We start from the raw sequence: 23,195 nt of genomic DNA, 5'->3' as shown, positions 1-23,195 counted from the left end.
TCTAAATTCCATCTTGGATCTGGGGTCTCTAAATTATCTGGGCCTGGTCACAGATCCACAGTGATGGGTTCCATTTTCACCATTCCTTCAGTCTGGATTTCCAAGAATAAAGCTTGATCTCTTCTGTCATTAATTTCTGTCCATTTCCTCCTGATTTTGCAGGTAAACCAAGCACATAAGCCATTGTGCACATTAAAATGCACTCTCTCTCACTTTAAAGTTAATTCATGTAAGGTAAAATAGATCACATGGACAGTGAAGAAGTTAATGCTAGAAAAGGATGGCTGGTTTCATATTTTGACCCTGACCAGGGCTGTCTTACCCATAGGCACTAGGGGAGCAGGGCACCCGGGTGCTGGGCTCTCAGGGGTGCCAGGCCATGAGTCTGGGGCCGAGATTTGGAGTTTGGGAATTGGGAAGAGCCGACAGCCGCTGCCAGGCAGAGCAGAGCCCGTCGGAGTGCCTCAGCTCTTCTATTGCAGGCGATTGAGGTGCTGAGGCAGCCGGCCGGCTCTGCCCTCTTGCACGCCTGGGATTGGTGGGCCGTCGAGAGGCCCAGCGAGTGCATGCTGCTTACACAAGGCACCTGGCTTCACTCAGTCACCGCCGGCACTGTCTCGGGCTCAACTGTAGTTGCGCTGGGCTCTGCTTGCCCCCTCCCCAGGTGCCTGGCCCTGGCCTTGCTCTGCTTCTGCTGCCGCCACCTCAGACTCCTCCGCTGTCATGTGCCCCTTGCTGGCATACCCTTAAAAAAGGTCAAAAACTTTGGGGTTCCCCCCCTAAAAAAGGTTGACAACTCTGGGCAACGGGGGGGGGGGCATCGGGCTGATCTTTGCACCCCGGCGCTGCATATGCTTAAGATGCTCCTGACCCTGACTGCAGAAAGCTAGCTATTCTGTTCCAGTAAGGAACACAAGGCCATCCCATGTGATTTCCATATCTTTAAACATGTAAAAGAATGATAAAATTTCCACACAGTTTCCCACACTTCTGTTTAATCATGCAATTATGTGCACGATGCACCACCATTTCTTTTAGTTAAAGCACTTGATAGATTAGCTGGAGGCTCCATTAAGCTGAAGTTAACAGGCAGGCATTGTTCAGTGCTTTAAAATCTATAGCCACTCTTGGATGCACATTCAAGATGTGGCTCTACTTATCTGGATTGGGGTGAAACTTATGAAACCGGCCTGGCTTTTTCCTCAAATTAATTACATTCCTTCCGGGCAATCTGTTTTCCCTTCATTTGCATTTCTCATCTGGGAATTTTTAAGGACGGTAAAAGAGCTTAGTTTTAAACTACTGTGCTTTCCATTCAATAATAAAGGGGTGGTTTTTAATGTGCACAGTCAGTCATGTGCATAGCTTACCTGTGAGGGAAAGGTTCACTGAATGAATAGAAGCTTATTTTGAAATAAATTACAGAAATTCTCATGAAGAAACTCAGAGAATGGATGGAATGGAACACAAGCCACTGCCAAACTGTGAAAGTCTTAAAAAAATAAGCTAGGGAAAAATCTGTCCACCCTAGCTAGAATAAAATAAAACAACCCTAATCACAGATATTTCTCCGGTAACTGTTTAAGCATGACCTAAAATCTCCAAAATAACAGTATTGATGAAATAACAGATTTTGAAATTACAGAGCTGAGTTCCTACAGAAGCACTTTCCTTATTCAAAAGACCATGTGTTGATTTCTGAATTGCTGTCATTGCAATTCAGCGACTGCCCTTGGTTGTGATCTCACATCCCTACTCTCTCATTAAATGGATGAAGGTTTGAAGTACACCTGTGATCCCAAGAAGGGCTAAAGAACACATCATGTTTATTTCCTATAATATTCCTTATTAAAATTTTGTTCTGTTTCCCATTGTATATTCTAATGGTACAGTTTGTGTTTTTGGCTTTTCAGAGTTTGGGTGGCTGACTTTAGTGAAGATATTGAAAGGAGCTTTAAAGTTTTCTAATTTCATAGAACATTTTACATTCTAACACCCTCCCCCAATAATCTGAACCTCATCCCAAACACTGAAGCACATGATCAGCAGTTTTGCACGATGTATCTGCTACTGTACTATACCACTGCAGACCTCAGATGGAGTGTTACATATTAAATGTTTACACACATATATACAAACATAACCCAAGCAGTTCCAACATATTCTTCCTAATATCCTTTTTTGCTTGGAAGCATGTCATTGTACAGGTATCAATTTTCTAATCTTACCTAATCTTGACCTTATAAATTCAAAAGTAGTTCTCTTTTCTCTAAAGATCTTTTTCCCCTTTCTATCTATGTATGACCTCAAGTATGCTCTGTCTTTAAAAAGCTGAGCTGTTAAATGTTTGTTAGTGCTTAAAGCATTCTGGCTTCTTGTTTTCAGACTATCTTGTGCGCATGTTTGCAGGGCTCTCTAAGCTGTGGATTCAAGGAATTGTTTTGTTGTGTTTGAACATTCTTGGCAGTTTTTCATCATTCATGGCCCTATGAAAGACTAATCCATGTGCTTACATGGCAGCAGCACAGTCTTCTGTCTTTTTAAGAATTCCACTTCAAAGAAGGACTTGGTAGGTTCACCAGCGGGCCCAACCACTTTTTCTTCTTTTCCCACCTGTCCTCCCATATTCTGCAGAAAGGCAGCGGAGGAAGGCAGATAGTTGTAGCACATTTGTGTGACATTTGCCCTGATATATCATCATGTTGAACTGGCCCAGGGCTCAGTTTGCTTGCTTATACATAGATTATCTATTTATTTTTCTGTAAAGCAAAGGAAAACATAACTTTCTTTCCTTTCAACTCTTTGTCTCTCACCTTGAAGAACTATTACTTTCTTCACTCTTCAAAATCAGTATCATGTCAAGGAAGATAGACTGCTTTTTATCACAAACATGTAAAGATGCAGACTGTTTTTAATTGATTCCCTACCCTTGACACACTTTCCTTGCCCACCCAGTTCCAGCTTGTGGTTTGTGCTCCACATTAAACCATAGTTTATATTGGTACATGTTGTTCAAAAGTTCCTGTGGCATCCTTCCTCCTGCTGATGTGGTGCTAGGGCTTGCTTGCCATCCAGTCTCTGGCTTTTGGTTTGCTTCTCTCCAAACAAACCACAAACAGAAGCCAAGGTTTGTTCCTGGCTTACCAGTCCTGGTTTGCTCAGAGAACACGACAAGCGAGACCATAGCCAGCTTCCTGGCAAAGTTCATTCTCCATAGCACAACCTACATGGATCTCAGCATGAGCTGAGTGGGGGGAAAGTCACTTAACGTTGAGAGAAAAACATTCTACATCCACCTCTGGAGATTGCTACTATTTTCAGAAATAGAGTTTGCACAGTAATATTACTTAATTGCCGTGTCTTGTGTTACTCTCCAGAGAGCATCTATAGGATCTCTTTAGGGAACATTGTAGAAATGGAAGGTTACAAAGTCTCCGCCCTCTTCCCCCTTGAGATTCTCTCTTGCAGCTTTATTTTTAGCCTGAAAAGTTGCTCTCTCAATTGACTGCAGCTGTCTGCTATCAAAAGAATCTTGTATTCCTTTGTTTGGCATCTACAGCTCCCCATTATGTTGCATCCATCAAGTCTTTTCTTATTACAGTATTCCACATGGTGATTAAAAAAACAAAATGAAAATAAAATGGGAGCGGTCATGTTGTGACACTTTGCTTTGCAAGGGTCGCACGGATGACTTTTGAGTTTGAACAAAAATTTTCAAGTTCCCTCTTCATAGCATTGTCTTCTTTAGACTTTAAAACACCCATTCTCCCAGGATGTTCAAGAAATGTGTGGGCAAAAATGAGTGTTCGCATGTGCGCATTATACTCAGCAGAAACTTGTCAAGAGTTTTTGTGAAGTGATGGTGACGTGTGATAAAAGCCCAAATACTATACTCGGGGCATGTTACTTTACTGTTCAAAGGGCTGCTAATTTCAGTTAATTTCAGTAAGTTTGGTGTAGCCTGATCTTCATCAACGACTTATTAAGCTAACTGCCAGCTATATCTGGAATGTGACTCACACCTTCTTTTGGGGGAGACAAGTGATTATGCCTGAGAGCGGAAGACCATTTTGATTTTGCCCAGAGAAATATGGTTTCTTAGTGAGGGCAGGAAAGACCACTAACTGCTTCTGCTTCGGAGGCACCAGGCGGATATGATGCTAGCACCAACATATTGTATGCCTATTCTCCCCCCCCCCCACACACACACATCAACTTGCCTTTTTAAGGGTGCAGAAACACCCTAACATTGAAATCTTATGCTGGTTTCATAGAATCATTGAATCATAGAGTTGAAAGGGATTGACTTGAAGTGATTTGTTTAATTTCATTTATTTATTAAATTTCTATACCACCCTTAATTTGAGTGTCACAGGGTGGTTTACAGTATAAAAGCTCAAAAATACATAACATAGTAACAAATAAAAACAGTACCCCCACCCACAGTTTAAATAAAAGGCCACAAGGAATGTGTGGCTTTTGTGTACAGTTTAACAACGAAATCCGGCATCTTGAAACCTAAGTACATTCAGAGGTACCGGTATACGATTTCACACTAAAAAGGGGAAGTGCTAAAACTAGATAGGCAAAGCAAATCTCCTCATGAGCTGTCAGTTTTGTGATTCTTAGACGGTCATTTTGTAGCTGTGGCTCCATTGCGGCACTTTCCAGGAAAGCTGATGACTCTGAGTCTTTTTCCCTCTTCTGAGAAGCATCTTATCTCTGTGCGGGTTTAATGCACACATGTGTACATAATTGTGCCTCATTCACATATGACTGGAATCAGTTTTCATAGAAAGATGCTGCACTGACTTAGTGATGAGGGAGAAATTTGGTTCACATTTAAAGGTGAACTTTAATTCACATATTCTGAAACATAGCCATCCTTCAAAATTTTGCAGATTTTGCAGTGCTGTCCTCCAGCCATGTAGCATGTACAAAATTGCATTTACTATGGTAAAATGTGCATAAAGATATTGGTGAAAATAACAAAGAGGAAAAATGAACTGGGGAAAATTGCTTGCAAAAAATATGTGTATTGGGATAAATTTTCACGAGGACTTTTTGTTTTTAAGTTGCATGCTAATGCAGCAATGTGGAAGTCTGAAGTTGAGACTGAAACAATGAGAAATCGAGAGAAACCAAAAGTGAGCAATTTGCCCAGCCCTAGTCTGCACCCACCTTTAAAGAACGAGGAACAAACTCAGAACCATTTGTATTTTTGCTCCCCACAGCGGTGCTGAGGATATGGCCAGTGTGCCTTCTAATTGCAGACTCACTTCCCACAGAGCCCCAAGGACCCAATTTTATGTTTAGTGGCTGTGCTCGGAAACAAGTATGCCTGAGGCTGATTGTCTGCCTGGCTTGTGTGCTCCAGTGCAGAAATTCATTGCTAATTGCTATGCCTCTCTCTTCTAATTTGTGAGTGAGCCAGGCAGTCACCAGTTGGAAAGGACAGTATGAAGTCTAGCTATTCTATTATTATATTATTAATTTGTATTGTATTAATTTGTATTGGGTGGGCATACCAAACCTACTGTTTGCACTGGAGCTTCATTCTGCTAGGCATACAGCTTTCCCAATAAGGAACTATGGAAAGTGCTTCTGGTCTGATTTCAGTCAATGCTCAAACTTTCTACAAAAGGCTTGGGGAAAATGTGAAGTGACTAGATGGTTAAGGCTCCTGGCAGTGCTCCTGGGTGTGGGTCATGTTCAGGCAAGGGTATGCAAGTGGCGCTGTGGTCTAAATCACTGAGCCTCTTGGGCTTGCCGATCAGAAGGTCGGCGGTTTGAATCTGCACAATGGGGTGAGCTCCCATTGCTCTGTCCCAGCTCCTGCCTACCTAGCAGTTCGAAAGCATGCCAGTGCAAGTAGATAAATAGGTACCACTGTAGTGGGAAGGTAAATGGTGTTTCTGTGCAGTCTGGTTTCCATCACAGTGTTCTGTTGTGCCAGAAGTGGCTGAGTCATGCTGGCCACATGACCCAGAAAGCTGTCTGTGGACAAACACCGGGTCTCTCGGCCGGAAAGCGAGATGAGTGCCGTAACCCCAGAGTCACCTTTGACTGGACTTAACCATCCTTTACCTTTACCTTTAGCTATGTGTTGCCATGCCCGTTATCAGTCTAAACAACACACACATTTCCTGTATTCATGCTCCTGAGCTTTAATGTTTGCCTACGATGTGGTAAGTAGCCCTTAGTATACTTTTAAAAATGGCTTATCTAAAGAAACATCCTGTTTAAATCTGTTTAGAGACATATGTAGCAACATTCTGATAAGGAAGGGCCACCAAAAGAGATAGAATCATAGAATCATAGAGCTGGAAGAGACCACAAGGGCCATCGAGTCCAACCCCCTGCCAAGCAGGAAACACCATCAGAGCACTCCTGACATATTGTTGTCAAGCCTCTGATTAAAGACCTCCAAAGAAGGAGACTCCACCACACTCCTTGGCAGCAAATTCCACTGTCGAACAGCTCTTACTGTCAGGAAGTTCTTCCTAATGTTTAGGTGGAATCTTCTTTCTTGTAGTTTGGATCCATTGCTCCGTGTCCGTTTCTCTGGAGCAGCAGAAAACAACCTTTCTCCTTCCTCTATGTGACATCCTTTTATATATTTGAACATGGCTATCATATCACCCCTTAACCTCCTCTTCTCCAGGCTAAACATGCCCAGCTCCCTTAGCCGTTCCTCATAAGGCATCGTTTCCAGGCCTTTGACCATTTTGGTTGCCCTCCTCTGAACACGTTCCAGTTTGTCAGTGTCCTTCTTGAACTGTGGTGCCCAGAACTGGACACAGTACTCCAGGTGAGGTCTGACCAGAGCAGAATACAATGGCACTATTACTTCCCTTGATCTAGATGCTATACTCCTATTGATGCAGCCCAGAATTGCATTGGCTTTTTTAGCTGCCGCGTCACGCTGTTGGCTCATGTCAAGTTTGTGGTCAACCAAGACTCCTAGATCCTTTTCACATGTACTGCTCTCAAGCCAGGTGTCACCCATCTTGTATTTGTGCCTCTCATGTTTTTTTGCCCAAGTGCAATACTTTACATTTCTCCCTGTTAAAATTCATCTTGTTTGTTTTTGCCCAGTTCTCTAATCTGTCAAGGTCGTTTTGAAGTGTGATCCTGTCCTCTGGGGTGTTAGCCACCCCTCCCAGTTTGGTGTCATCTGCAAATTTGATCAGGATGCCCTTGAGTCCATCATCCAAGTCATTGATAAAGATGTTGAATAAGACCGGGCCCAAGACAGAACCCTGTGGCACCCCACTAGTCACTCTTCCTTCAAAATCCTTCAGCAATGCTAGCTTGTTGCAACAAACTCTCGAAGAGTCGTGTGCCACATTAAAAACAAACAGATTTATAGTAACATAACATTATAAAAATAAGCACAATAAAAAGCTGGTGCCACAATAAATCTGTTGGTCTTTAAGATACTTTTCGTGTGTGTCTTTAGAAAGCGGATTCTGCCTGGGCTTTCTCCCTCCAGTGGTCCAGCCTACAGCTGCAAGGTTCTGTGATTGCATAAGGGCAGTGAGGTCAGTGAGTTTGTGAGTGATTAATAAGAATGGGGTGTGAATGATTAATGCTTCGCACACCCCCAGGCTGTAGCAGCAAATGAACATGACATCTTAGGCAGTGGCATTTTCACCTCTTTGCCATTGGTATTCTCTTATAGGGCACCATGGAGCCAGAGGTGCTGAATTTGAATTAATATGTAAAACTTTAGCCCCCTGAAAACTTATGGTTATTAAATATCCTGGAATGGGTTATTGCAAAAGGAAAGGTCAGTGGCTTTGGAGTCCCAGTGATAATAACATCATCTTCCTCCAAGGTGGCACCTTCATTATTGGAGCACTGCACTTTGCAAGTGTCAATGCTCTCTTGCATCTATAAGTCATCTTACACAGTCACCACCTCCAAGAGATTTCTTTGATTTTGTGTTTCAGAGTAAACATGCATAGGATAGTGCTGTAAGAGTGGTGAACAAGAGATTGGCTCCCCAAGAGAAATGAGAGAAAAAATAGTCTAGAGGTGCTGCAGAAGACTAGTTTTATTTTGAAAAATAGCATGGCCCATTTTGAGCTTTACAGCTTGGTTTTTAAAGTGCATTTCCCTTTTCCAGATCTTTCAAGAGTGAAGGTTTCCTTTTTCACTTACATCCTGTCTTAAATAATGGGGACAGCCATAAGAGCACAAGCAGGAGCATAGCCGTGAATCAGCAGGGGGAAAGTATAGCTGTTAACAGAGACATCAAGGATAGATTATGTAAAAACCCATTCCTTCATTCCAGAGTCAGCAGTTGCCACGGAAAACACATCTAGAGCAGGCACTGACTGTGGGGGCTGATAGCCCCACAACATCTGGAGGGCCCTTCATTGGCTATCCCAGACCGCTGACGTTTGGTCATATGAAACTTAACTTCAGGATTCTCCAACTGATTATGTTCATATCGTCCTAATTTGGGGAACTAGAAGCATTATTCCAGGTTTTACATTATGCATTTATGTTGATTGTTTTGCACATCCCACCCCCACCAAGGAGAAAGGCTAGCTGTGCTATTTCTCTAAGCAGAAGTGGTGACTATCAAACAGTAGAACTCCTTATGATAGCAGATGTGGTCAGTGCTTTTTTTCAGCTGGAACTCGCCAGCTCAGTTCTGGCACCTCTCAGGTGGGTACCATTGGCATTATCAGAGAACAAGGGAGGTGTTGATGCTGAACTCACGCACCTCTTTTTCCAGAAAAATAGCACTGGATGTGGTTAAACTCTCATCTCAAATGCTTTTTCTTTTCTTTTATATACAAAAAGCAAGCCAAATAACCTCAGTTTTCTTTGCATTTTACAGATAGTCAAGGATTAGATCCAGAAGTCTCCAAAGCAAACTCCTTTGGGTTCATAGGATGCATGTCATCTGTCCAGTACAACAACATAGCTCCCCTGAAAGCTGCTTTACGGCATCCCAGCATAGCACCTGTGACAGTCGTCGGTTCCTTGTCCGAATCAAATTGTAGATCTTTGGTTGAAGTCGATGTAAATACAGCAACTACGATATACTCTTCATCAGGTATGTTCAACAAACTGTTCAGGATGTTTGTTCAGTAGCATGCCTGTTTAATGGTTCTACTTTTAATTAGAAAATGTTGAGCTGTGTAACAAAAATAAAGAAAGGAGTATTAGTTTCGCTCGGTTGAGACTAGGGGACCCCAGTATCATCCAGCTCAGTAAATCTGAAGCATGCAACTAGATTTATACTAGTTGAAGTCCTTCATATCTTACCAGTGGATTCATGCAGGGTAACTTCACACTATTGTAAGTGACTGGCTGAGATCAGGAAATGGAAATGAAATTTCTGCAGGTTTCATGAATATGTGCAAGTGTAATCAGAAACATTTCACTGAATTCCCAGTTGGTTTGTCCATGAACCGTTTTACTAGAGCTGAGATAGGAGGGTTACTGTCTGGAAGGTCAGAAGAAGAGGAAATTAATTGCTTTGGGCTTGCCCTACCTATGAGAAATTGCACCCAACTTGCCTTCTCCTAATGAAATAGGGAGAAAATGATATCACTGCTGCCTCCATATGCAGGTCCACTACTTATGTGATATTAGCAGCTCTGATAGCAATGACCTCTTCTCACTATTTGTATGACTGTAGCCCTGAGGACCAATCAGTAAGCCATTCCCTTGTGCTCCTGGTCCTTGTGGCAGAGAAATAAATACACATGTGCTGTGTTTTTTGGACACTTCTGCAGAACACATGAATATCATCTCTCATGCTGCCAATGTTCAGAACAGGAGTTTAATTATAAGCGTAAAAATTAAGTTTAACAGTAAGAAATGACTGCTAATATATACCCTGAGAAATGGAGGAGAATGAAATTGATGGGGTGTATTCATATTGGAAAGGGCCTGGATTACAGTGCAGAGATTGCCACAAGAGCTGAAATAGAATTGAATGTGCAGCAGGTTTTTTTAACTATTTATTTCTATGAGATTAACCACACACACTCACCTTCTCAAATTAGGCATTCAAGGTGCCTTAACAAAGTAACAGTACAATATTGGATCAATGATCAAAACCAAAAAGCATCCATCCATAAAGCAACAACAGTCACCAAAGCTGGTCAAAAGCCTTAGGGAGGGGCTTTCAAAGCCTGGGTACACCCACTGAAAAAGCCAAAAGCATTTCAGGTATCGTCAGGTCCTAGCAAAATAATGGTGAGAAGGAGTGGAAAGATCATAGACTGGTGGCCACATTGATTCAAGACATAGCGTTATGTGTGGGTGTGCATTTTGTTCTCTGCTTGTCTCTTATCCTCTCTGGTTTTAAAGAGAGTCATATTACTTGTTGATGATGATCCCAGCAGTTCATTTCTTGCCTGCAGTCATTAAATAGCCCCCTGGGAATCTTAAGTGTTTTGTATGTTAGGAAGGAAAACACATTGTGAAGCTAGTATTTGTATCACCATAGATGGAGGAATGAAAATGGCTGCTCCTAGATCACTGTCATACAGAAAATATTGCAAAAATTAATGTCATGGTTGGCAATTTTTCAAATGATCTAAAAACAACAACCAAGATTTTAAATTATATATGAGAAAACCAGCTGAACAGAATACAGCTAAACACCACAATTCATCTAGCAATTGGTTGTTATTTGGCTCTCCGCATAATAGATTTGCATGCAAATTGTCCACACTTTGGAAATAGCAATTTAATAATAGTTCCTAGATTCTTTTATTTCAACACCATTTGCATTTGCACCAGATCCCCATTTTATTGTGTCTTGTACCTGAGACATTCAGCAGGAAACAATCAATGTTATTCACACCCTGCAAAGTGAAAACAAATTATGAATCACTTCCCCTTTGGTGAATATGTTCCTCTTTATGTGCTGCTTTTAATGTCCATATTGCCTTGTTTCAGCTGTGACTTATTGGGAAGCATATCTTGCGTGGACGCACTGGCAGCATCACTGAGTGCTTTTCTGGGCTTGTATAAATAAAACATTCATTCTCTCTCTTCTTCTCTGTCTCTCACACAGCACCCAAGTCTGCTCTTGCTTGCTTACATCATAGATGATAAAGAAAATGCTAAGATTATATGGTCATAAGATATCAGCTGACATGACAGCTGAGAGAGAAAGCGCATTGGCCGCAACATTTGACTTGTAAACACAGCACTGGGCAGCAGCCAAGTCTATTTCAGAACCACTCTTATGTCTTCCAATTTGATTCATTATCTGGGACTGAAGCAGATCTTTTCAAAACAAAATGCTGGCTTCCAAATCACTATAATAGGGGTTTCTGTGTAAAGGCTTGATATATATAAATTATAAAAGTAAAAGATTTATTATTTTTTTGCCAAATTGGATGCAGTTTGTAGGCATGGGCACCCCTTCTTTGGGGATGAAGCCTACCAAATGTCAGAACCATAGCTACAGTAGTTCTCCAAGGACACACTTTGCTCTTTTGTGATGAGTACAATAGTAATCAGGGGCTGGGAGTGAAGTAGAGCAGGGATCCCTAGGAAAGACTAGGTTGGGGGGAATTTCACACTTCCCAGTGTGCACCCTGTTACCCCAAGGGTCACTGCTGTGGGTGGGCTTCTCCTCACCATCACAGATTTTGGGGGGGTGCAGCCTCTTCTCCCTGGGAGAGAAAGAGATCTCTCAGTTGACTTGTATAGAGGAATGGAATGTGGGAAAAGAGCGCAAATGCTCAGGAAACATTAGGGTGGTGAATGCCACCTTTCCAACAAGGAGTCTGTTACCACAAGGGTCATTAGTGGACGTGACCTTCTGTTCACCACCACAGCCTATTGGGGATACACATCCTTCTCACTGGGAAAGAGGGGGAGGAGAGATCTCTATTGTCTTGCATAGGAGAAGGGGTGGCAGTGGTGGATATTCAGCAATCAGCATAGATTCACTGCATTGTATTATTTTATTAATGACAATTTTCACACCCTGGGCTTCTTTGAGAGGAACGGCAGGATGGCATTGACACGCACAGGTTGAATGAAGCTGACTAACATATACTCAGAGGGGGACCCACTGAAAGCAGTGGACAAGTTAATTCTGGTTTCTATGGCTTACTCTGAGCCAGCTGGTGACAACCCTTTGTCAATAGGATACCCCATTCAGCCAGCCTGTCCATCATTAAAGTCAAGTACCTACTACTTGTGTTAGAGCAGTCTTTGAAATATAGAATACAGTCCCTTATGGTGACCTTTGGTAAAATCATCTTGGGAAGTAATATCTATTTTAAGAAGAGCATTCTACTAAAGTCTTATGTGAAACTGTTCATTTCCTTGACTTCAGAATTTCCCTGGGCTCTACTGGGGAAGTGCCTTTTGTTACTTACCATCTGCTTCTCAGCAGCAAACACCTCTTTGTGCTTCCCTAATCTCATTTTTAACTGAGTGAATCATAACCCCAAGAAATATTAAAGCTTGTCAGCCGAAATTCTAAACACAGGCATCTCAACTGCTTTTTAAAACAAGCTACATAAAAATGATTCAAAGTAACATATATTTCAATACATATAGATAACTGCATTAAAAAATTCAAAGGAATAAATGTTTAAAGCACCTCAAAATATAGTCAGACCTTGGTTTTCACACGTCTCGGCTGCCGAACGCTGAAAACCTGGAAGTGAATGCTTCTGTTTTCAAATGCGCCTTGGAAGTCGAACGGCTTCCGAGCCACATTTCTCATTTTTTTTCCATGGAACTAGCTAACAGCCCTTTGATCCTCAGTTCTTGAACGTTTTGGAAGTCAAACGGACTTCCGGAATGGATTACGTATGAAAACAGAGGTTCCACTGTATCCAGTGAAGTTGTCCTATTAGTGCAAGGGCTAACATTTGAAGGGCACATGAGGAGGAGAGAGTAAGGGGAAGCTCTGTTGTGCAACAGTGCTTGGATGAAGGGGACAACTTCATGTACAACCCATAGTTTGTATGTTTTAACTTCTTTAACTCAGGTAATTTCATCTTGCACAACAATGTTTTTAATGCTCTTTCTGGAGGAAGAACCTGTGCCATTGGCTCATCCCCTCTCACAGACTTAATAGTTGGTGTTTTGTGCTGAACCCTCTCAATAGTCGAAGAACATATGTGTCGCGATACCAATAACGAACGGATGGAGCTGGGGTTGAAACTAGTTGATCCTTTCCCATCCTCAAGACCCTTTGCAACTGGGCTCGTCTCATGCCCAGATGATCAGTGAATGGTGCGGTGAATGACAGTATCCCAGCTTGAAGAAGTGTCGAAACACAGCTTGTCTCAATTTGCAAGACTTCTCATTTGCTCATTGTTGGTCTAGCAAAAAGTTCACAGGTAGAAAATAGAAAGCTAATGTTGTTTGCAGTAAGAAGACAACATATTGTTATGAAGAGGAAAAGAAATGACCAGGGGTTGCATCTAGTGTAGCACTAAGTAACTTGTTGCATCTTACACTTGCCCAATGGAACTTCCTCCCACTGTGCACACCCAAATCTGTTTCCTCATATCCTCTGGAGCAGATTTGGGGTGGGTGGGGGTGCACGCAAAAACAATTATGTTGATGGGATACACCCCAGAATTTTGACCCTCACTATACTTTCCGCCTATGGACAGATTTTAACTTCTGGTCACTAAGTGGTCAAATTAAGACTATTCCCACTAGAAATCTATCATTCTCTGCCTCCGCTCCCATTTTGTGTCACCGCTCCATAACTTCTAATACAATAATACTGAAGAGGATACACATCCAACATTTTATAACCAAATAATTCCACCGCCACAAGTAAAGAATCAAACTGTCATAATCCTAGCTAAGCCAACAGAATTCATTATATTACAAGGCAACACACAGTTACAACTATCTGTTATTCAGCCTTCAGTTTTATGAAACTGGTATGTATCCAAATACATGTCACTAAAAACTGGCAGGAACATTTTTATAAACACCATATTGTCTAAAAGTGTAATCCTTTGCATGAATCAAAAGTCAATCTCACTGTGTTAAATGGGGTTTTGTCCCAAGAACTGTAATGTGTTCTAATCAATTTGCAGTCTAATTTTTTGTATTTTGCTGACACTAGAGTATTTTTTTTAATGGCACCTTTTTCAGTATTTCCTCTCTCTCCTTCCGGCAAGTTGCACATTTGTCTTTGTTACCTTCACATATTAAAACTCAGGAGCAGGAAATTATGGTGTTGCTGGTCTAGTCATTTGCTGTGTCACCAGAAATTCTGGATATTTTTAGCCCATTGGACCAGGAGAAGGCCTTGTGTGGGCTTCTGCTAGTGGGACCCATTAGCTGAATCCAGCCTGTTTCATATAAAAAATGATTCTTGTATCCTTAATGAATTTCAGATCCCTTTGGGAAGGCAGATGAGAGAGAGCCACTCACCAATGCTGTCAGGAGTGATTCAGCTGTCATTGGAGGTAACCTATTTTTTTCTTTAAAAAAACAAACAAACTGAGCAAGAAACTCTTAAGAAAAAAATGTTAAGGAAAATATATGTGAATAAAATACAAAGTTCTTTATTAAAATTATCACTGGGTCGTATACAATATAGCACTAAGCGGAGAAATCCTTGCACAATGAAACGTCCTCCCCCATTGACCTCCTAAATCCATTCTGGGGACATTCCCAACCTCAAGAACAGATTAGGGGACAAAATTTTTGTTTAATGCTACCCATTGTAATAAACTCTCTACTAATAAATCCTCAATAATCCAGTACTAATAAGTCATGTAACAATATCGGCCAAATAAGCTTTGACAAAGTCTTCATCAGGGAGTTATCAAAAACAGAACAATTTGAGGGGCTTTGACTTCTATAGTCACTTAAAGGAGGATTACAAAACATACAAAGAAGTTGGTTGTATATGACATGAGAGAATTTTTCAGGTCTCCTTATCTCAAGCTGAATGGGGCTTTATACACCAAAACAAAAACCTTGAACTTAGCCCGGTAGCTAATACTTACAGATGAATCCAGTGGGGAAAAAAATTGGATTAACTTATGTAGATTATTTTTCCAGAGTAGCTGCATGGAGTCCTAGATTTGCCTGCACCTATATTTAAAGCTGCTAGAAAGCCCTGAGATTGGTGCTGGCTGACTAGATGTCAAATGGAGATCTTGCTCAGAGGAAGCAATCCCACTCTCTTCTGAGATGGCAAGAGAAGAAGCAACAGAAGCCCCAAAATTATATGAAGAAGCCTAGTATTGGAAATAAGAAAGACTCCAAAATGATTCTGATATATGGGTGGGATGGGCCTGAGCTGTCCAGGAAAGAGAGCTTGAGAAAGCTGAGTGGCATCTTCAGTGCACTGTGTCAGTGAAAAAGACAAAATTTTCAAAAATTATTAGGAAAGGGATTGGTCCTAACAGGAGAAAGGCAATTACAGTGCAACATTATCAAGCTACCATTTGCCCAGTCTTAGAATACTGCTCCATTTCTTTATTGTCTTCTTTAGGGTAAAACCAAGGAGGTAGCTATACAGGTCTGGCCATTTCAATAGTCTCATGGGTTTCTTGAGAAATCATCAGCTTTGTCTCAGCCCAGCCCTATCTCAACACCATGTTAAAAGTCATCAAACTTTATGACCCGATGGTCTTCGTAATTAAGAAACAAGAATTACAATACCCATGAAAGAATAATTAAATTAGAACCGTATCCATTAAATGTGACAGTCCCAATCCAGTGGATTAAGCACCCACTTGCAGCTAGAAAAACATGGAAGCATGAAAGTCTTAATTCCTTCCTTTCATAGAGATTTTGCTGAATTTGTCTCAGTTGAGCCTTTTCTTGCGGTTTCCCCTATATTTTGGCTCAAAAGCTGTTCCACAACTTACAGAGATCTGCTGACAAGTGCCTATTTTGGTAAAATAGAGGGGAGACTTCTCATTTGGACTGTGGTGGCTTCTCGTACTGTTGCTATGTTGTGAACCGCCCTGAGATCTATGGATTAGCTAAATCAACCAAAACCCAAACCATTGCAGTGCTTGACAGCCCAAACCATGTGGCAGCTACCACTTGCTACTCTAGGAACACAAAAGCATTAAAAGGTAAACAGGTGAAGGACCCCTGTAAGGTCCAGTCAAAGGTGACTATGGGGTGTGGCGCTCATCTCACTTCAGGCTGAGGGAGCCGGCGTTTGTCCACAGACAGCTTTCTGGATCATGTGGACAGCATGAGCAAACATCTTCTGGTGCAATGGAACACTGTGACGGAAGCCAGAGCACAAGGAAACGCCATTTACCTTCCCGCCACAGCAGTATCTATCTATCCACTTGCACAGGTGTGCTTTTGAACTGCTTGGTTGGCAGAAGCTGGGACAGAGCAATGGGAGCTCACCTCGCCAAATGGATTCGAACTGCAGACCTTCCGACCAGCAAGCCCAAGAGGCTCAGTGGTTTAGACCACAGCGCCACCTGCGTCCCTAAAACAAAAGCATTAATGATTTGTGTTCAAGTCTCATAATGGACACAGGACAGTTTACTCCCAACAGAAGGAAAAGGGCTATAGAGATTCAATAATTTATCTGGTGAAACAGCAGTTAAATCTTCCCCAATGATGTGTGTTGTACATCAGCACTATTTGCTGATATGGCCATAATACCAGGTGCAGTGCAATGAGATCAGGCACCATGAATTTCAAGTGCTGCAGAACTGTGCAGTTATAAGCAAAATCTGGAGTTTGAAAACCTCCATGAGCTTTGCAGTGTGCTGTGACTTGCTCCTGACTGATCTCTGTGTTGTTGAACAACTACAGCACTCTGCTTTTCCTCAGTGGAGGCTGGTTCCTTTGATTTCAGTCTGTCACCACCCATCCCTCACCTGCCTGCCTTCTTACCAGTCAAAGGGTGGCCCTGACAGTCAGCTTCCTTCTACTCCATCTCAGTTTTGCTCTTGTCCTTGTTCAGCTCAATAGGGAAGAGGATGAACCTGGAATTAGTTGGCTCTGCCTGTCATTAGCTCTCGTTCCAATTACTGTTGGCCTGCTTGTTTTCTGCAGTGCCAGCCCCAAGAAGCACTAGCCGCTGCTGCTTCTCCCTTTATGATTGTGCTTCTTTCCCCTCTTCCTCAGGTGTTATAGCAGTTGTGATCTTCATCATCTTTTGCATTGTGGCTATTATGAGCAGATTCCTTTACCAGCACAAACAGACACATCGGAGCAGCCAGACAAAGGAAAAGGAATACCCAGAGCACCTTGACAGTTCTTTTAAGACTGATGTTGACTTGCAGAACACAGTGAGCGAGTGCAAACGAGAATATTTCATCTGACAGACTCTCCAGCTCCATGTTACACTTTGGCATTTCTTTGATTATGATGGTTATTATTATTATTTTCTTACCCATCCATTTCTTTTGAATTTCCCCACCCTTTTGGAAAGAACCCACTTTGCACAGAGGAGATTGGCAGCAATGGCAGTGCCTCACTCTCTTTGTGAAACCCACCACAGTTAACGCCTAACAGTTCAAGCAACTATACATTCTACCTAAGTTCCACATAACATGCATGGTTGACTGTTTGTTTCCTGGATTTCTGAAATGTTGTTTTCTGGACCCATTTAACTTGCCATTTCATGTCGGACCTGAGCGATATATACTAGAGGTAAAGTGTACAAGCTAACTATGTAGCATCACGGCTATTGCAACAAGGTAGTGGGAAAGACTAAGACCAAATTATCTCATATCTTTAATTGTGTGTTTAAAAGGGGACAAATCCTCCTGTCTTTTGCAAATTGACATAATAATTCTGTTTCATGTTGGTGGTGCTGTGTTGATTTTGCAAGCTGAGGATCTGGAATGATTTTGCCCCTTCTCCATATCTTTTAACCCTACCTTTGCGTCCCTGTTATTATTTTATTGTAACTTTTTGACTTCAATATTCTCATTTTTAAGGTACCAACCTTGATTAAACAACAGCAATGAACAATTACAAAAATAATTCCTGGGCCAAGTATTATGCCCAGTGAATTTTGTCACTGTCAGGGGGAAGAGAGAAAATGGCCTCTGCAGATTTTTGCAATCTTTGGGCAGTAGAAAAAAAACTAATATTTGTAGTTGTGGAGTGTCTTACCATGATAGTGACTAGATGACAGAGGGTTCCAGACTTTCTTTTTTACAGAAATAATCTATAAAACTGCCTCAAGGCAGTTGGCCATTTTCTCTCCCTCCCCCTAAAATTTTTTCCCCCTCCCTCATAGTACTAGGACCTGGGGTCAACCAATGAAGCTGAATGGTGGGAGATTCAGGACATACAATAAGTAGTACTATTTTATCTGTACATAGTTAAACTATGGAAGTGACAAACGTAAGTTGTAGTGATGGCTGCCCACTTGACTGGCTTTAAAAGTGGGTTAGACATATTCATAGAGCATCATGCCAACAATGGGGCATCATGCTCTGAATACCAGTTGTTGGGGATGGCAAGCTAGAGAAGACTATTGCGTTCATAACTTGCTCATGGGTTTCCCATGGGCATCTGGTTGGCCACTATGGGAGACAAGATGCTGAATTATATAGTCCTTTGTTCTGATCCAACAGGGCTCTTCATATGCACTTTATGACATAGTTATACCTAATGTACTTTTTTGTTTGCAATGAGGAACGGTGCCAGGCTGCTGCTTATTGCAGATACCTTACCACTTGGAGTGGTGGCAAAACTTTCATAAAAGACGGAAACCCTCTAAATCCTTGTTTCTATCATAGCAGCCCCCCTCAGCCCCTGAAAAACAGTACAATTACATTTTATTTTTTTGGCACAACTTACTCCAAAGCTTATGCTTCAACTGCAACTTCCATCACACAGGGTTGGCTAAAATCAGTACCTTCTATGGGAATATAACACTAGTTGAAGCATGAAAATGAGCAGTTTTTAGGTTTCAAGGGTTTAGGTGCCTGCTACATGTTAGGGCGCCCCATAAACCCTGACTGGAACAAAAATCTTAGCGATGCTGTTTAGAATTGATACTTTGTCATAATCTAGTGGCAAAGCATTAAAAGTAGTGGGATCAACCATTACTTTGTATCTATTCACTTAAAGCCAATTCTGTATGAAATTAAGCAAAAGACTGGGCTTGAAACAGAAAAGTAGATGATGCAGGAAACTGGTGCTACATTTTTTCCTTCCAATTAATCTAGAATTTCATGTTGGCATATTAAGAGTGTTCCTTTCCACCACAGGAAAAACTGTAGGGCTGTGTCCTTTTGCTCCCAATTCACTCTTACATCCACTGACATCTCAAGAATGACAACCAAGAAACAGTGATAGGATAGAAACAATCATTAATGAGATTTCCAATAGAGAGTAGGCAGGCATTTTGTATCCCACCTGAAGGTTTTGGGAAAGTTTGGGTTTTATCTGGGGTAAGTGATATATATTATAGCCCAGGAGGATCTGCAATATCCTGTGATATAGTAAATCTCTGAAGGTGGGTTTGCTCATTGGGTCTGCTCTAATGAGAACCAAGCTACACAGTCCAAGTTTGACCAAATTACTCTACACAGGATGGGCAAGAAAGACTCTAATTTGATGTTTTAATTTGATTGATAATTTCTCTCCCTCCCTGCTGTCATCTTCAGCAGCACTGTACCCCTCCCTGAACCACAGAACTGAATTTGAGCTCTTTATTCTATTAATGTCTCCTTATAGCGATGATTGTGATGTTGTAACTGCATGCATTTCCCTTTCTGTTCTGCTGTCATTCTTTAGGTAATCAGATCTTTCAAATCAGGCAGGTTCCCTCACATTACGTGCTTCAGTTCCCCATTATTCCTCCTATGGTTTAAAGAAGCAAAGATGGTTCTTCCCAAAAGTGAAACATAGAACCCACTGACTTAGGACTCTTATCACACCCTAGGTCAATGGTCATATGAACTTTCCAATAATTTGTTGCAGATGGCAGTGATCATATAGGGCTTCTAAGTATGCCTTACTTATACTGAGAGGTGGAATTCACAGTAGATGCACTGAACTCATAGATTCATGCTAGGAGGAGAACTGAAAGGCAATTTGGGCCTGATGCTCAGAGTTCTGAAAAACCACCCTTTTGTCCTTGACCATAATTAGAAAGGAAGTTTTCCAGCCTTAATCCTGCTGAATGATCTGTGCACCAACCACTCAACTTTACAAAGCACATTCAATTGAACCTAGTGATTAGCTCCTTACAAGCAGCAACCTTTATCCTTTTTGTTTCTCTGATCTTTGATTATTAGAAGTTTCTTTAGCATGACAGGAGTGGTTCTGATGACACTCAACAGAGGCACTTATGCCTTTTTAAAGTGTCCCTCTTGCCAATGAGATTTTCCACCAACAGTTTCCTCCACCTCCCAAATAAAACTTCTCCGTATTGCATTCTGAGTAATTTTTTGAAGGGAAGGAGAGGGAGAGCGACCCAAACAAATCCAGGAATTAATGAGTCCTTTTCTCTGTCTAAGGACTCCACATTTTTCCTCATTATTTTGACTGTTCTTTGGCCGAGTCATCTTATTTTATATGATTTTGCTAACAGGGAGCCATTCATTCGTAACCTGTTTAATTGCATTCTGAAAAGGAGAAAGGCAAGGCAGTGGAATTCACATTTTTATTTCAATAACTTTGCTCCCTATAAATTATTGTGCCATATTTTCCCGTTACTCAACACAGCTGTTATAAATCACCACTTTGCTCTACTACATATTCTTTTCTTCATCTCGATATAAAAGTCAGCCTAAAGTGTAGCAAATTTAGCCCCAAGCAGATACACTAATGGGATGAAAAGAAAGGGTTTGGGGAATAAAGCAAAGCTGAATCATTATGCAGGGTATGGGCTGCTTTTCACTATATAGGAAATCAGGGGTCTCATTTTTGCCAAAAATATTAAGCTTTATCAGTTAAAAACAAAAACTTGAGGAAAAGAAAGAAAGGGGGGCGAAGTGTCATTAGAAAGCATGTAAAGTTTTTTTTATATATAAAAAAGACAAGGGGACAATTTTTGCTGGAACTGCAGTACATGAGGAGGGGAGCTTTAACCCCTTCCATCCCCAACCATGATAGCAGTGAAAACTGTCCCCACTCTCCTGTTAGCCTTAGGAAAACAGCATCCACTGGTGCCCTAGTTAGGAAAAGCTAGTTTTGGCAAAAATTGGTTAGAGCACACATTCCCACACAATAGCAAAAGACGCATCCCCCAGTGTCAATAGGACTGTTGACATCCACACCAGATATGTGAATGGAAGGCTGCTTCACGTATGCAGATCTCCATTCCTGGATTGAGACATGAGTACATGAATACTACTTTTTCTGTCCATTTCAGTCACAGAGTTTGCGGTTTCTAATTGACAAATTTTTGTTTGCTTGCTTTGTGAATTGGTGGAAACATATTGCCATCCCATTCTATGTATACTTGATTTGGGGAACAATTCAATCTTCTCTCCAAGTCTGACTGGACTCTTGAAGCTCCAGGGCTGCTACTACATCCACAGTTTTGCCACGCACAGCTGCCAGGGTGCAAGTGGGGTGGGGGCAGCCTGAGGACAGCAGCTGGACCACCTTGAGATCCAATGGATCCTGGGCCTGCACAGCCCTGCCCCTTTTCTGGCCCCTGGAAACACCATTCCAAGGCTTTCCACTGGCTTTTACCAGCAGGGATTCCACCAGTGGTGCTTCCATCCCCCTGGGCATTCAGTGAAAAGAAGGGGAAAGAGACACTAGTGTCACTCCTCAGGCAGCAGCTGATAGGTCAACAGGGCTGATGGAGGGACACTTCCACCCAGTTAAGCCACCCACCCCCAGTCAGGCGCAAAACAGGGTTGGATTGCTCTGTCTGAAGATTAAAGAACCCTTGAAATTACCAAGAGTTCCAGAACAAATGAACAACTTGGGCCCAAATCATACACTTACTAGGAAGTAAGCCCTATTGAACACAGTGTCTTCCTTCCAAATAAGCATTCCTGCAGTCTATTAAATCAGCTTTTAGGGTCCTTAACTGTCTATTTGACTGCATTTCCTTTACAAACAGAACTGAATCCTGGCTTCTAAGGGAACAAGATTATATGCACATATATTTAAATTTTAACTAGGTTTCCCCCTCATACCTGCTTATCTTAATTTGCTCACTATAAAATTGTGTTTTTTGTGTTGTTAATTGCAGGTTTTCTTGTATAGGAAAACCACTTACAGCCCAATACACAACTCAGTTAAGCAGAAGCACTTGGATTCAAGTTTAATTAGCCCTATTGAAATCAATAGAATTAAATCAGTATAAATCTTAGTAACCCTGGTTTCACTTAGCTGGGCTATAGATCAGTTGCCCATTTCACTGAAGGGTGGTATACCTCCTGTTTGTTCATTGGTATCACTAGACAACAAATGATCCTAATGTTACTGGAGACAGTTTGAAATCTGCTTCCACCTTATGCCTGCAGGCTTGCTAGTTCATATGTTTGACATGAAAGAGACTTGGGCCCTCATTCATATGTGAAGCAAATCAACATTTACATCAGGAATGAGGATATTAAACAATTTTAGTTTAGTTGAACAATTTTAGCATGTTTATGGCAGGAATGAAGAACCTGTGACTCTCCAGATGATGTTCTCATCTTCCCTCACTAGTCTCATCTCTACTGTTAAAAGATACCTGGGCCACAACCCCTTTACGCATTTAAGTTCAAATGCTTTCTGAATCAAGCTGTCCACCCAGAACAAGCAAACCTCTCTAGGAGAATCCTTTGGTTCACAAGAGAGCTATTGAAGCTTGCAAACGGATGCCTTAAAATGTTAAGTGCTGTTACTTCAGGCCTGTGGTGTAGATGAATAGTCACACATTGGCGGTACTCTTGCTTTGTTGCCTGCAAAAATGGGTGTGTGTAGGAACTGAGCACATCAAGCATCTATCACACCACAACACAGGAGTTGTGAACTACATTAAGTCCTTGTGCACCAAAGGTTTTGCCCTGTAGTGGACAGCAGGGTGGAACAGTGATGCTCACCTGACCTCCAGTTGCCTGCATCACTGCAACATACCGAGGAGGAGGATATAAGGAGCAGTGAACCTTGCTCCAACTTGGCCCTCTCCCTCCCCATTGTGGTATGCATGAGCAACCAGTAGGAAGGTCAGGTGAGTGCTGCCACCCCACCCCAACCCCTCATCCATTACTAGTCGGATGCCTTGTAGAAACTCCATTCAGTTCTCATGAATCTCCTTGGTG

At 41.7% G+C, this 23,195-nt stretch overlaps 1 protein-coding gene across 1 annotated transcript in view; it reads left to right on the top strand.

The window, feature by feature from the left end:
* The window catches only part of CNTNAP5 (contactin associated protein family member 5), a 293,336-nt gene extending 272,975 nt beyond the window's left edge, over positions 1 to 20,361 (top strand). Inside the window, exons 22-24 of the mRNA XM_081005692.1 lie at positions 8,855 to 9,073; positions 14,367 to 14,438; positions 17,089 to 20,361. Of these exons, the coding sequence (XP_080861818.1) occupies positions 8,855 to 9,073; positions 14,367 to 14,438; positions 17,089 to 17,285 (488 nt within the window). The 3' untranslated portion in view covers positions 17,286 to 20,361. The remainder of the gene's footprint in view (positions 1 to 8,854; positions 9,074 to 14,366; positions 14,439 to 17,088) is intronic.
* Positions 20,362 to 23,195: the final 2,834 nt, after the last annotated feature.

This window comes from Podarcis pityusensis (assembly GCF_964106645.2).
Source record: "Podarcis pityusensis genome assembly, chromosome: 1".
Lineage (NCBI taxonomy): Eukaryota > Metazoa > Chordata > Lepidosauria > Squamata > Lacertidae > Podarcis > Podarcis pityusensis.
This window is presented reverse-complemented; position numbering and strand designations above follow the sequence as displayed.